This window comes from Sus scrofa, chromosome 4 (assembly GCF_000003025.6).
Source record: "Sus scrofa isolate TJ Tabasco breed Duroc chromosome 4, Sscrofa11.1, whole genome shotgun sequence".
Classification (NCBI taxonomy): Eukaryota; Metazoa; Chordata; class Mammalia; order Artiodactyla; family Suidae; genus Sus; species Sus scrofa.
In genome coordinates, this window is record NC_010446.5 from 46,725,570 (window position 1) to 46,741,608 (window position 16,039).

The 16,039-nt window shown below is 38.3% G+C and overlaps 1 protein-coding gene across 1 annotated transcript in view; it reads right to left on the reverse strand.

Annotated features, from left to right (window-relative positions):
* Nucleotides 5,790-16,039, reverse strand: part of DECR1 (2,4-dienoyl-CoA reductase 1) — a 36,069-nt gene continuing 25,819 nt past the window's right edge. The window contains 5 exon segments of the mRNA NM_001190232.2: nucleotides 5,790-7,169; nucleotides 7,262-7,324; nucleotides 8,316-8,462; nucleotides 10,159-10,231; nucleotides 14,680-14,779. Coding sequence (NP_001177161.2) covers nucleotides 7,110-7,169; nucleotides 7,262-7,324; nucleotides 8,316-8,462; nucleotides 10,159-10,231; nucleotides 14,680-14,779 — 443 coding nt within the window. The 3' untranslated portion in view covers nucleotides 5,790-7,109.

Genomic DNA, 16,039 nt, shown 5'->3' on the forward strand with positions numbered 1-16,039 from the left:
AGCATGGAAAAAGAAAAGCAAAATTCTATTAGTAAATCTGGAGCGTTGATAGTAACAATGGCCATGAATCCAGCTTCTGGCCTATCATCCTGGACTTTTAACTCCTGAGTGCTACTGGGAAAAGAAATTCTTATAACTCAGCTAAAGCAATCACAATCACATATAAGCAACAGGCAAGCCTCCCAGAGCAGATAACAGAATGAAGACTGGAAAATGAATCCGAAAGGCTATATATAAGCTATATATAAGATAGCTTATACACCACCCCACCTCCTATCACAATATTCATTCCAAGTATTTCATCAATCTAATGGGAAGTGTATGCAGACAGCAAGAGACTATCTCCAATATCTCATGCATGGAAAAATTCCTTAACAACCAATTATGAAAAAGCAGATTGAAAAACTGGACTATATTAAAATTTAGAACTCTTTTCCCAAAAAAATACTATTAAGAGAGTAAATTTGTTTATAGTGTGAAAAACCAGAGTGTGAGAAGAGAGTCGTGTTGGCTCACAACCTTGAGTATCCCATGTGAAATCTGAAATTGGCCAGGGTACACAGAGGGCAAGGAGAAACCTCAGAAAAAGGCAGACAACTCCAGATTGGTAGGTAGATAGTAGGGTAAATAAGCAAGGAAACTTACAAGTTTTGGCTTGGGTGTAAACCTAATAGATCTCTCACATCCTTGCCAGAATCATAAAGCCTTTAAACTGGGTAAAGTCAGGCATTCAATCCAGATGGTTTCAACACCTTACACACTCAAAGCTAGTTCCTTGAAACAGCTCTGGCTATGGAAACAGTGGGTCAAACTTACATTCCAGATGGGGTGGGTGGGTGTTGGGGAGAGGGAAGGAGCCTCATATTGCTGGGATCCAGCTCTTGGGTCAACAGTCATGGTCTGCAGTCATGTCCTCTCAATGACCTTCTCCAACAATTTGTAATACATAATTGACAAAGTTATATATCCAAAATATACAAACATTATATCTAAAAATAATTTATATGTATAACAGAAAAATGTGTAAGGTGTTCCTGTCGTGGCGCAATGGTTAACGAATCCGACTAGGAACCATGAGGTTGCGGGTTCAGTCCCTGCCCTTGCTCAGTGGGTTAACGATCCGGCGTTGCCATGAGCTGTGGTATAGGTTGCAGATGCGGCTCGCATCCCACGTTGCTGTGGCTCTGGCGTAGGCCAGGGGCTACAGCTCCGATTCGACCCCTAGCCTGGGAACCTACATATGCTGCAGGAGCAGCCCAAAGAAATAGCAAAAAGACAAAAAAAAACAAAAAAAAAAGAAAAATGTGTAAGAAAGATGAACAGGCATTTCACAAATAAAAGGATATAAATATCCAAAATAAAAATAAAATAATGAACTTTATTAGTAATCAGGAGAAATGCAAATTAAAATAAATGAAATACTGCCATGCACTCACAAGAATGGCTAAAAATAAGAGATTTTGATTGCTAAGTATTAGTGAGGATGTTGCACAATGGAAATTTTTATGCACTGTTTGTGGGAGGTTAAGTTATAAAGATTCTGAATGGCCATTTGGCAGTGTCTACTAAACATAAGTAGAACGTATGTATACTTCACAACCCAGCAATTTCACCTGTAGTTTTTATCAACCTAACAGAAAAAGTTGTATATATCTTTGCCAAAAGATAAAAAGAATGCTCACAGCAGCATTATATTTCACATAGCCCAAACTAGAAGCAACCCAATGTCCACCAATAGCAGAACAAATGAACTGTGTAGTATATTCATACATTGGAATGTTATATAACAATGAGAATGTAGGAGCAATTGCTACACAGATAAAAGCCAGAAACAGATAGTTGCATAAATATACTTATATATACTTCAAAAGCAGATTAGCTATATTGTTGGAAATCATTACTGGTTAGTTTCAGAGAGAGAATGGGAGTCACTATGGGAGACACAAGCAAGGCTTCTGGATTCCTAGTGATATTGTTTCTTACCTAGTTGGTAGTTATAAAAGTCTGTTCATTTTGTGATAATTCATGATTTGGGAACTTTTAGAAATCATAGGTCAATTAAAGAGTTAAAAAATTAATAGTGTGCCAGTAGGGATTAAGGAAGCCTCTTTGAAGAAGTCAGCCATAATAAAGATCAGGAAAAGTACATTCATAGGATAAACAAGCAGCTAGTGCAAAGGACCTAAGTAAAACAACGCTAAGGAAGAGAAAGAAAGCTGCTGTGCCCAGAGCCTGGGCTGAGGGAATAGTTTGAGGCAGAGCAGGCAAGGTTACCTCCTCCAAGGTAAGAAGTTGAGATTTTATACCAAAAGCCGTATTTTCTATCTCTAAACCCAAGGATTATTTTATTGCACAAATGGAGGAAAACTGAAGTCAAAGAGATTAAGTTTAAGAATGAATTTATTAAAGTCTAATAAATATTATGTTCAATTATAACGCAATAAAATCAATCAAGAGCTCCCTCCCCCCTAAAAAATGTATGGGCCTTTCTCCCTCAAATGCTTTTGCAATAGAACTATATCTCATAAAGATTATTGTCCATTGTCTTTTGGTTTAAATTATAATCTCAAGAAATTGGTCCAATTGAGCAGGAGACATGAGCTTGACTGATTATGTAACCATTGGCAAGTCATAACTTCCCTGAGCCTCAGTTCTCTTAAGTATAAAATAAAAAGGTGGAGAGTAGTATCTTCTAAGACTTTTCCAGCTCTAAACTCTATTATTCAGTGTCACTTACATTCTAACTGCTTTAGTTTTCTGAAAGAACAAGAAACAACAGCTATCACTCCATACTTGAAACATTTCCTGGAGATGTTTTCATACATCAATTTTTTTCTTCTTTTTAGGGCCGCACCTGTGGCATATGGAAATTCCCAGGCTAGGGATCAAATTGGAGCTACAACTGCCAGCTTATGCCACAGCCACAGCAACATGGCATTGGAGCCACATATGCAACTTACACCACAGCTCACGGCAACACTGGATCAGTGACCCACTGAGTGAGGAAAGGGATCAAACCTGCATCCTCACAGATACTATTCGGATTTGTTTCTGCTGTGCCATGACAGGAACTCCCCATATATCAATTTTAAATGAGTGATATTATTACTTAAAATTCTCACCTTATTTTTCTGAGTATTAATACTTCCATTAATGCAGGATTCTTAGAGAAGGTACTAAGTAGAGTAACAAAGTAATAACTCTTAACGTAAAATATTGATATGGTTACACTATACCTATGGTTACCAAAGGTAGTATGTCATAAAATACAGTGATTACCCATCAATGTTTGTTTCTCTTTTTCTTTTTGTCTTTTGAGGGCCGCAACCCACAACATATGGAGATTCCCAGGCTAGGGGTCTCATCAAAGCTGTTGCTGCTGGCCTACGCCAGAGCCACAGCAATGCCGGATCCCAGCCACGTCTGCAACCTACACCACAGCTCACGGGCAACACCGGATTCTTAACCCACTGAGCTAGGCCAGGGATCAAACCCGCAACCTCATGGTTTCTAGTCAGATTCATTTCCACTGCGCCACAACGAGAACCCCTGTTTCTTTTTCTTAGGAAGAAATTTTATTTTTTTTTATCTTTTTTTTTTTTTTTTTTTTTTTGTCTTTTTGCCATTTCTTGGGCTGCTCCTGAGGCATATGGAGGTTCCCAGGCTAGGGGTCAAATCAGAGCTGTTACTGCTGGCCTATGCCACAGCCACAGCAATAGCGGGGATCCAAGCCGCGTCTGCAACCTACACCACAGCTCACAGCAACCCAAGATCCCTAACCCACTGAGCAAGGCCAGGGATCGAACCTGCGACCTCATGGTTCCTAGTCAGATTCATTAACCACTGAGCCACGAAGGGAACTCCAAGAAGAAATTTTAATCAATTGATACTGACACAGCCTCTCTTTTCTGGTCCTCTCTGCCATGCTTGCAAGCTTTGCTTCTTTTTTTCTCCCCATCCTGTGGCACGTGGAAGTTCCCTGGCCAGGGGAACCCATGCCATAGCAGCGACCAGGGCCTCTGCAGTGACAAAGCCAGATCTTTAACTGGCTGCGCCACAAGAAAAGCAAGCCTTGCTTCTTCATTCATCATTTGTAATAATGTATAATAATAAAGAAAACTCTAAGACAGAGATGATTAATAGAAAAACTTGTATATGAAATGAGACAAATCAAAAATTTTATGATACCCAATTATACATCAATAAAAAGACATGCAGGATATTCACAAATTCTATACTTTTCTATAAAGTAGTTGATATTATCGATAGTTAAATAAACACGTGTCTGAAGGAGCTATCATTTTTGCTTATGAAATTGGCATAAAGTTTGAAAGTGAGAACATCTCATGTTGAGATGTACTTGTTGAACGTGGCACTATCACATATAGCTCAAGGTATTTTAAACTCATACAGATTTCAGGAATAGCAATTTGGAAATACATGTCAAGAGTCTTGGAGTTCCCATCATGGCGCAGCAGAAACAAATCCGACTAGGAACCATGAGGTTGCGGGTTCAATCCCTGGCCTCGCTCAGTGGGCTAAGGATCTGGCTTTGCCATGAGCTGTGGGTAGATCAGACATGGCTCGGATCCCCAGTTGCTGTGACTGTGGTGTAGGCCAGCAGCAAGAGCTCCAATTAGATTCCTAGCCTGGGAACCTCCATATGCCTCAGGTGCGGCCCTAAAAGGACAAAAGACAAAAAAGGAGTTCCCGTCATGGCTCAGTGGTTAACGAATCTGATTAGGAACCATGAGGTTTCGGGTTCAGTCCCTGGCCTTGTTCAGTGGGTTAAGGATCCAGCATTGCCATGAGCTGTGATGTAGGTTGCAGATGCGGCTCAGATCCGGCGTTGCTGTGGATCTGGTGTAGGCTGGCAGCTACAGCTCTGATTCGACCCCTAGCCTGGGAACCTCCATATGCCGTGGGAGCAGCCCAAGAAATCAAAAAAAAAAAAAAAAAATCTTTAAAAGCTTAATAACTTTTGATGAATAATATGACTTCTAGGAATCTATCATGAAAAATTCCAAATTCTAAAAATGTTTCATGCACAAAACTATTCATCAGTTTTATATATTATACTGAATTTAAAAAAATGGTTACTAAGTTTTTTAGTTTTTCAAGAACTAAAAAACTAAGAATGAAGTATTATATATATATAAACAATGAAATATAAATAATCTTTTATTTATGAAAAACAGCATCTTATCATATAATCTCAACTGATTAAAAACAGTAGGGAACTTGAGAAAAACAATACTAATAAAGTTAATTAATATGGTCATATTGCTAGAATTAGTGGAAGGGAAGAATATATATTCAAAAAACAAAACAGTTAAAAGAGCTGAAGATAGCTGCATGTGAAGTTAGCTTTGGAACAGGGACTGCACTAGTACTCTCTCCTGTGTAAATAATATAAACAAATTACTTTTATAAAAGACAATGAAAAACAATTAAATGAAAAAACCAAAAGACTGAAAATATACCAAAGTATTAACAGAAGTTTTCTTTAGGAAGCCAGTTTAAAAAAATTTTTTAGGAGTTCCCGTCGTGGCACAGTGGTTAACGAATCCGACTAGGAACCATGAGGTTGCGGGTTCAGTCCCTGCCCTTGCTCAGTGGGTTAACGATCCGGCGTTGCCGTGAGCTGTGGTGTAGGTTGCAGACGCGGCTCGGATCCAGCGTTGCTGTGGCTCTGGCGTAGGCCGGTGGCTACAGCTCCGATTCAACCCTAGCCTGGGAACCTCCATATGCCGCGGGAGCGGCCCAAGAAATAGCAACAACAACAAAAAGACAAAAAAAAAAATTTTTTATTCTTTTGTATTTTTACATTTTTCTATGATAATCATGTCTTAAAATCAAAAAGTACAGAAACAGGAGGGTCTTTTTTACATTTACATGGTGTTTTTAATTGTTTCATCTCAATCATAACCTAGTGAAACAGATATTATAATCATGAATTTCATCAGGAAGAAAATAAGAAATGACAAACTTATAAAAGGTCATTTATATAACTACTGGGACTTTTTTTGAAGTACTGATAATTATAAAACAAGAAAGATGTAGATAGAAGAGAGGAAAACTATGGTTAATGTTAAAGGTAAAATGGAGATTGGGTATGGTACCCCAATGAAAGCCAAAAATATTGCAAATATCTGGCCCACTCATTCTAAACCTCTAACATTACCCATTTATGTATATAATTTAATGTAATTTATGTACAAAATTAACTGTCAATATAATAAGGATTTGCATATTAGGCTTATAGCATATAAATTCAAACAGGAAAACTAGATTCCTTTACAGATCTGTTCAGAGGAGGTTTGGGCAATGGGGAAAGTCGATGTAGTGAGCATGTAATGAGTGACTCCTATGAAAGTAAAATAATTTTTAAAATATAAACTCAAAATTACAGCCACATAAACTTGGGATATCTAATTTGATACTTAGGATGACAAATCAGTCAAACCAAATATGGACTGAAATAAAATTATACACAAAAATATTTTATAAGCTTTATTCTACACAGAGAATATATTTTCCCTTAAAAGCTGAGATAGAATGCTCTTAGATATCACTTTTTCTAAATTCTAGAGATAGGATGAATTACTTCCTCCTCCACATTTTTATGCTGCTGGAATCTGGAATAATATTTATCACAACATATCATAAATAATTATTTAGAGATCTATTTATCCTGATAATGAGTTTTAAGAGGGCAAAGGCTGAGATTATTCATGGCTTATTTTCAATACCAAATAAAACATCTGGCTACAAAATAGGTCCCTGGCAAAAACTTGTTTGAATTAATATTGAGCTATATAAAGAAGATAACTCACAAGTCCTTTATCTGCACTTCCAAGCACTTTTTACCTCTATCAAAGCCTGCATTCACTTTCCTTTTTTGTATTATTTTTAAAAAACTCTTTGCAGGGACAATATCCCATCTTATTTACCTTTTAATATTCAAGATTTACCTATCGTTAGCCTTGCACATAACACATACCCAATGAATGTCTGCTAATTAACAATCATTAGACTCAAAAATACTCAAAAGATTATAGAGAGTTTGTATCATTTCCATTATAACCATGATGGAGGCCAGAGTAGTCTTAGGAGCCTTTTGTCTTCCTGATGAGTCCTTCTATTGTATCCCACTGTTCCTTGGTAACCTAATACAAAAAGAAAAAATATATTCTCATGTGTTTTTAAAGCTTAGTATCCTAGCTGCCAATATTATATTATATCCACAAAATGGCATTACCTTCCGCAGATGGTTGAATTCCCCTGAAAGTAGTACTTGCTCCCCACCATCAAATCTAATTGTCTGAAAAACAATAATAAAAGCTGTGAAATTAACTTATTTTTAAAAGTTTCTGGAGTTCCCGTAGTGGCTCAGTGGTTAATGAATCCAACTAGGAACCATGAGGTTGCAGGTTCGATCCCTGACCTTGCTCAGTGGGTTAAGGATCCGGCATTGCCGTGAGCTGTGGTGTAGGTTATAGATGCGGCTCCAATCCCGCATTGCTGTGGCTCTGGTGTAGGTCGGTGCTACACCTCCAATTCGACCCCTAGCCTGGGAACCTCCACATGCCACGGGAGCAGCCCAAGAAATGGCAAAAAGACAAAAAAAAAAAAAAAAAAAAAAAAAAAAGCTCCTGAACCATTAGCCATTTCTCCCTTCTAACTGTACGGAGTATCTCCTTGACACTTTCAATCAAAGCCTAGATTTTAAAGACAAAACCTGATGATTAAATGATTGATTTACTCTTTTTAGAATCCTCTCTCCATCATTTCTACAATTTCAAATAAAGACTGTCTTAGAGGCATATTTACCAGAGTAATTTGCATTTAATAAATAATTTATTAATGAAAAATTCCATAACCCAAACAATATATAGTAAGAGTTTTATATTATACATACATAATATACTAAATACAGCTAATTCAATACTTCTTTTTGTCTTTTTAGGGCTGCATGCGCAACATATGGAGGTTCCCAGGCTAGGGATCCAATCAAAGCTGTAGCCGCCGGCCTACACCAGGGCCACAGCAACATAGGACCCAAGCTGAGTCTGCAACCTGTATCACAGCTCATGGCAATACAGGATCCTTAACCCACTGAGTGAGGCCAGGGCTCAAACCCCTGTTGTCATGGATGCTAGTCGGGTTCGTTAACTGCTGAGCCATGACAGGAACTCCTAATTAAATACTTTAAATCATATTTACATTTAATATCGACAGGATTGGTCCTACAACCCAACCTTCCCAACCCAAATCCACCTCCCCAAAAAGTTGAAAGAAACAACAATACTTACAGCTCCATTAATCCAAGAAGCATAATCACTGCAAAGGAAAGTAGCAAGATTTGCAAGTTCTTCCACAGTTCCTAGCCGACCACAGGGAATTCTGTCAATCATTTCTTTCTCAAATGCTCCAGTTGGGTCAAGACGGCTAAAAGCACCCTTAGAAGTTAAGAAAATAGGAGTTCCCATTGTAGCTCAGCGGAAAAGAACCCAACTAGGAAACATGAGGATGTGGGTTCAATCCCTGGCCTTGCTCAGTGGGTTAAGGATCCAGTGTTGCCGTGAGCTGTGGTGTAGTTTGCAGATTTGGCTTGGATCAGGCATTGCTACAGCTGTGGCTGTGGCCAGCAGCTACAGCTCCAATTTGACCCCTTCTGGGAACTTCCATATGCTGCAGGTGTGGCATTAAAAAAGGGAAAAGAAAAAGAGGAAATTAAGAAACGAGTTCCTGGAGTTCCCTTCGTGGTGCAGTGGTTAACGAATCCCACTAGGAACCATGAGGTTGCAGGTTTGGTCCCTGGCCTTGCTCAGTGGGTTAATGATCCAGCGTTGCCATGAGCTGTGGTGTGGTGTAGGTTGCAGATGCGGCTCATATCCAGCATTGCTGTGGCTCTGGTGTAGGCCAGTGGCTACAGTTTAACCCCTGGCCTGAGAAACTCCACATGCTGCAAGTGCAGCTCTAAAAAAAAGAGAGAAAAAAAATTATATTCTTTTTTTTTTAAATACAATCTCTTTGCTATTTAAGAAATAAATTTGCATCAAGTGGAATGTTACTGTGTCAGCCTATTCATACCTTAGTCCTTGTAAGCAACAGAGAATTTTGCCAAATTCTTCCATATTCATTTTACCTAATATTGACCTTTAAAAAAAACACTGGGAAATACAACTTTTTTACCTTAGTTTCTTCTTATGTAAAATGAGGATGCCTGTCTCAGCTACTTCACAGAATTGTTTCTCTGAGAAATGAGAAAATGTATATGAAAGTACTCTGAAATATATACAAGCTTAATGTGGTAGAGGTAGGGGTGCTACTGTCATTTGATTTAGTAAACACAGAAAAATGACTCAAGTAGTTAATATTTAAGAGGAAATTCTTTTTCTTCTCTTTCTTCTCAAAATAATTGAATAGGAAGAAATAAGTATGTAGGAATATTGAATTCAAGCTACATCCCAGTTGGGATTACAAATTCTTATACATGAAAACAAAAAGAAGTATGAGAATGAAGTTATTTAGGGTAATGTGAGAGAACCCAGAACCTGTGGACTTTTTGAGCAACACCTATAACAGCATTAGTGATAATTATGAGTTGCAATGAGTGTCCGTAAGGATTACTGATCACAGGTGAAATGCATGACATCAGAGGGATGTTTAATCAGAGATTCATGGGAATTAGATGGTATGCATAATTGTTTGAAAGTAAAAAGGCACAGACATGAGTCAAGAAAATGCTGCCTATGACAAGGCCAAGCGTGTATGATAAATTTCCAAAGCATCTTGTAAATTAAAAATATAGTTAAATTTTCATGATTTAAAAATGTCAAAGCAAGAAACTTTAAAATACAGTAAAAGTAAGAAAGAAAAGACAATAACAGATCACTAAAGAAAATCAGACAAAATGCCAAAATTGACAGCATAAAAGATCCCAGAAAGATTAAGACACTGAAATAAACCTTATCAAGGAATTGTATAGTGGCTGTATTCCTGCCCATCTCCTTATTATGTTGGATAATGGCAAAACACTACCAGGGCTCCAAACTCAGGTATCCCCGGAAAGTCCCACATAGACAAGAATATATCTATCAATGCTTCACTCCTTAATTACTGAAAATGAGATAATAAGCAAACCAAAATCACCTTGGTTTTTATAGGCCCTGGTTGAATCACATTGAATCGCATTCCATATTTACTCCATTCAGCTGCAAGAGACCTAAAAATTAAAATAAACAACAAAGATTCTAAAACATTATATGTTAGAAATAATAACCAACACTTACTGTATGCTTACTATACGCCAAAGAATACAACTCCAACAGGTAGGCATTATTATTATTCCCCAAATCAGAGAAGGAAACTGAGGCACAGAAAAGTTAAGTCACTTGCTCTGGGTCATATGGCTAGTGAGTCAACGTCAAGTAGTCTAGCTCTAGAGTTTGTGCCCTTAATCACTCTGCTGTACTATCTACCATTTACATTTTATAATGTACGTACTATGCTAGACATATTTACCATGACATTTTAGAACCAAGTCCAATATCAATATACATTTTTAAAGTGGGTATCATTATTTAGCAAAAAGAAATGAGAGAATTATGCCCCTCCCCAAATTTTTCAAGTTAAGTGCTGCATTTATGAAGTTCAATATAACTTATAGTACATTAGATTACAATATTTGCAACAGTACAAGTGCTCTTAATAGAGTAAGAGATGGGTTAAATAGATTTAATATATTAACCAGGAGTTCCCATCATGGCGCAGTGGAAATGAATCTGACAAGGAACCATGAGGTTGCGGGTTCGATCCCTGGCCTTGCTCAGTGGGTTAAGGATCCAGTGTTGCTGTGAGCTGTGGTGTAGGTCGCAGACGCGGCTTGGATCCCGAGTTGCTGTGGCTCTGGCGTAGGCTGGAGGCTACAGCTCCAGTTCAACCCCTAGCCTGGGAACTTCCATATACCGTGGGTGCAGCCCTAAAAAGACAATTAATTAATTAATTAAAGATCCACTGTTACCATAAGGAATCCACTTCATTGGCTCACTAGATGCTAAGCACAATATACTCAATACCTGTTAGTTATTATAGTTGTTCAATCAACAGGTGTTTACTGTGAGCTTACTATGTGCCAATACCCTCTAAGTGTTTAACCTTTTTTTTTTTTTTCTCTTTTCTAGGGCCACAACCGAGGCATGTGGAGGTTCCCAGGCTAGGGGTCTATTTGGAGCTGTAGCCACCAGCCTACACCAGAGCCACAGCAAACGCGGGATCCGAGCCGCGTCTGCAACCTACACCACAGCTCATGGCAACGCGGGATTGTTAACCCACTGATTGAGACCAGGGATGGAACCCACAACCTCATGGTTCCTAGTCGGATTTGTTAACCACTGCGCCATGACAGGAACTCCTCTAAGTATTTAACCTTAAGTAAAGAAAAGCAGTCCCTGTTCTCAAGAGACAGCCCATCTCTTTCAAGAGATGTCACTTCAATGTATATACTACTAACCTGGGAATTGTGTAATATGAGGCAGGGCTACTTAAAGGAAGAAGTACCTGAATCTAACAGGAAAAAGAGGGAAGATTTCCCTCAAAAGGCGATAATTGAACTGACACTTGAAGAAGGATTAGGCATTTCTCAGGTAGGGGGAGGAGGATGGGAGATAATATGGGATAGAGTGGAGAAAAGAAGACAGCCCAGGCATATGGACTAGTATGAGTAAAGGACAAAGGCATTAACAACATATGGTATTTGAAGAGCTACAAGGTATCTGGTATGATTGTGTATTATAAAGTAAGAGGACTGATGGGAATTCAGGCCAGGGAGGAAGGTACACATATACTGAGCATCTACCATGTGCAGTTCACTAGGCAGTAGTAACAAAATAGCAGCACAAATCATAGTCCTTAAAGGACACAAAATTAAAACCTCTAATAAGAGAAAAAAACAAATATTGATATTGTACAAATGGTGCTAAAGAGTCAAGTTCAAGTCTCTTATTTTCAATATCATCTGTCCTTTAAAAAAGGTAATTATCTCTATTCAGACTTAGATTAAACTGCTTAGTAAAGTATTGCTTCTTTGTATTTCACACAAATGTGCATTATCTGTTTAAATGTTTAAAAAGTACTTTGAAACTATTCAAAAAAGGGAAGAATTATGCAATTCTGCAAGCAGCGAGCACCAGCTCTACCAGATCTTGCTGAGCAACGAATATACAGAGATGAATAAGATATGGTTTCTTCCCTCACGGAACTCACATTTTAGTGGGGAAATCATATAGCTTTAATGGTATGTTAAAAAGTAGTCTATAATGCCCTTCTCTATGCCTTCTCTTTATATTAGTACACCACCTTCATTTCGGAATCTATAACAATGGATGGCATTTGTTAATGTGTTAGTCTTCTTAACAGATTGAAATAAAGTTTTAAATGCAAAGCATAGAGAATGATTAATTCTGTTCTAGAGAAATAAGAGAAAATATCCCAGAGTGGATGATACGAGAGCCCTGAAGGGGGGCCAAATGTCACAGCAAACCCACAATAGAATATCCCAGGCACAGAGATATGAAAATGCATAGAGGATTTAAGGAAATGTAGAGCACAGCAATCGTGGTAAAAGAATATAAGCTCCGATGAGGATAAGGACTGCTCTTTTCACATCAGTATCGTACCCCTGTTCCTAGCAGAGTGCCAAGCACACAAAAGGTACACAATAAATATTTATTAAATAAGCTAATAAATAAAGGCCAGGGCCAAGTCTGTTTAGAAAACCATATTTGGTTTTGGCATTTATTCCAGAGTAATAAAAAAAGATCTAAGTTTTTTAGCTAGGGAGTATAATAAACATATATATTTTTAGAAAGATGAGTCTAGAGGAAACATGAATAAAAAATAAATAGAGGAGTTCCTGTTGTGGCTCAACAGAAACGAATCTGACTAGGAACCATGAGGTTGCAGGTTCGATCCCTGGCCTCGCTCAGTGGGTGAAGGATCCGGCCTTGCTGTGAACTGTGGTGTAGGTTCCAGACATGGCTCGGATCTGGCATTGCTGTGACTATGGTGTAGGCCAGCAGCTGTAGCTCCAATTAGGCCCCTAGCCTTGGAATCTCCATATTGCCATGGGTGTGGCCCTACTAAAAAGTAAAATAAATAAAGAAATAAATGGAGGAGTTCCCATTGTGGCTCCGAAGAAATGAATCTACCTAGTATCCATGAGGACACAGGTTCAATCCCTGGCCTCATTCATTGGGTTTAGGATCCTGCATTCCCATGAGCTGTGGTGTAGGTTGTAGAGGAGGCTAGAATCCTGCATTGTTGTGGCTGTGGTATAGGCTGGCAAGAAGAAAGAAAGAAAGAAAGAAAGAAAAAGAAAGAAAGAAAGAAAGAAAGAAAGAAAGAAAGAAAGAAAGAAAGAAAGAAAGAAAGAAAGAAAGAAAGAAAGAAAAAGAAAAGAAACTGGAGGGTTGCAGAAAGAAAGAAAGAAAGAAAAGAAAGAAAGAAAGAAAGAAAGAAAAAGAAAGAAAGAAAGAAAGAAAGAAAAAGAAAAGAAACTGGAGGGTTCCAGAAAGAAAGAAAGAAAGAAAAAGAAAATAAACTGGAGGGTTCCCACTGTGGCTCAGCAGTAATGAACCTGACTAGTATCCATGAGGATGCATGTCTGATGTCTGGCCCTGCCCAGTGGGTTAAAGATCCGGCATTGCTGTGAGCTGTAGTGTAGGTTGCAGACACAGCTCAGATCTGGCTTTGTCCAGGCTGTGACCCCTAGCTTGGAAACTTCCATATACCACAGGTGTGGCCCTAAAAAAAGAAAAGAAAAGAAACTGGTAGCAGAGAAACACATTATGGGGTTATTACAGTAAGCAAGACAAGCAGCGATAAGAACTTACATTATAACAAAGACATTGGAAAAGAACAACAAGGAACAGATTCAAAAACCAATCAAATGGAGAGTTCCCAATGTCGCATGGGAGGTTAAGGATCTGAGTTGTCTCTACAGCAGTATGGGTCTGATCCTTGGCCCAGCACAGTGGGTTAAGGATCTATATTGCTGCAGCTGTGGCATAGGTCACAGCTGTGGCTTGGAGTCAATCCCTGGCTCAGGAACTTCCATATGCTGCAGATGCAGCCAAAAATAAAAAAGCAATCATATGCTGCTGAGAAAAAGCCACAAAGCCTGGTAAGTGATCACTGTCCATGTTAGTTCTATTAATCTTGTACAATAGGTACAGTAAAAGGATGAAGGAGTGTTTAAGAGAGGTCAGAGAGGGCACTAGTGAAGACATGTGCTAGTAAAGACATGTGGATAAAATACTCCAGTCTGAGTTTCTATCAACCCTTTTCTCATACTTTATAATACAGTCATACCAGATAAGTAATTAAAATTAAATAAAATTTAATTTCTCATCACAGTAGCCACAATGCAAGGTTCAATGTAGCTACTGGATAGTGTACATTTATAGAACAGTTCAACCACTGCAAAAAATTCTATTGACAGTACTACTATAGATAAAGAGACCTATTCATGAGATAGAATGTCTCCTGGTGAATCAAAATTAATATTTGTTTTATTTTTCTCTATAGAGAGACTAGAAATCAGTAATTTAGTTACACAAGCTACCAAAACACATTATTTATCTTCAGTGACAGGATTAAGATAATAATACTCACTTGCTCATGGCTTCCACTCCTGCTTTGGCAGAAGCACTTGGTACCACAAAACCTGACCCAGTCTCGGCATAGATGGTTGTAATAGCAAGAAATGCTGCTCCTGACATTTAAACGGATGTAGTAATTAACAATACAGCTAAATCAAGAGTTCCAATTGTAGCTCAGCAGTAAAAAACGTGACTAGTATCCATGAGAACGCAGGTTCAATCCCTGGCATGTTCAGCAGGTTAAGGATCCGGCATTGCCATGAGCTGTGGTGTAGGTTGCAGATGCAACTCAGATCCTGCATTGATGTGGCTGTGGTGTAGGATGGCAGCTGTAGCTCTGATGAGACCCCTAGCCTGGGAAATTCCATGTGCCATAGGTAACCCATAAAAAGACAAAAAAAAAAAAAATACAGCTAAATCAATTAACATCAAGAAAACATGATTTATAATAATGGGATCTGTGGAGTTACCGTCGTGGCTCAGTGGTTAACGAATCTGACTAGGAACCATGAGGTTGTGGGTTCGGTCCCTGGCCTCACTCAGTGGGTTAAGGAGCTGTAGTGTAGGTCATAGATGGGCTCAGATCCCGCACTGCTACAGCTCCGATTAGACCCCTAGCCTGGGAACCTCCATATGCCATGGGAGCGGCCCTAGAAAAGACAAAAAAATAAAAATAATAATAATAATAATAATAATGGGATCTGATTCAAAAGGGTATAACAGAAAATTATGCATTTTTGCATCACTAATACTAAATTAATGAAAGTAATAAAATTGTTGGATCTTTGCTAGTAGTCTTGCTGTCATTCAAGATGGCTCAGTCTGTGCGCAATTAAAATTCTATACCAGGTGGGTCAATACTAATGTTCAAATCTCAAAGGTATGGCCCTATTACACCCTGTATAATCAACTGGACAGGATTTCCATTAACTAAGCATCCAATTAAATAAAAAGAAATCAAAACCAAAACTAAATTAGCAGGGACTGCTGCTTCCAACATCATGGACTTGCCTTCCTCCTAAAATATAAGGAAACTGTATTAAATATATGACACAACTACTTTCAGATATTATTTATCAGGCAGGGAAAGACAGCAATTCCTGAGGGAAGAAAAACAAATGAAATGAACCCTGAGATCAGATTTTTGCCTAAAGGTACTATACATTTATTATACTACATATATACATACACTATATAGTATATACTACACACTATGTACATATATCAGATAGACAATGGCATAATAATTATGAATACAGAAAACTATGGCATTATCACTGAGTTGAGGAGACAGAGATCAGAGTTGGGGAGACAGAGGAAGTTGGAGTTTGGGAGGAAAGTATACAGAGATAGAGCCCCATAAATCTGCATAA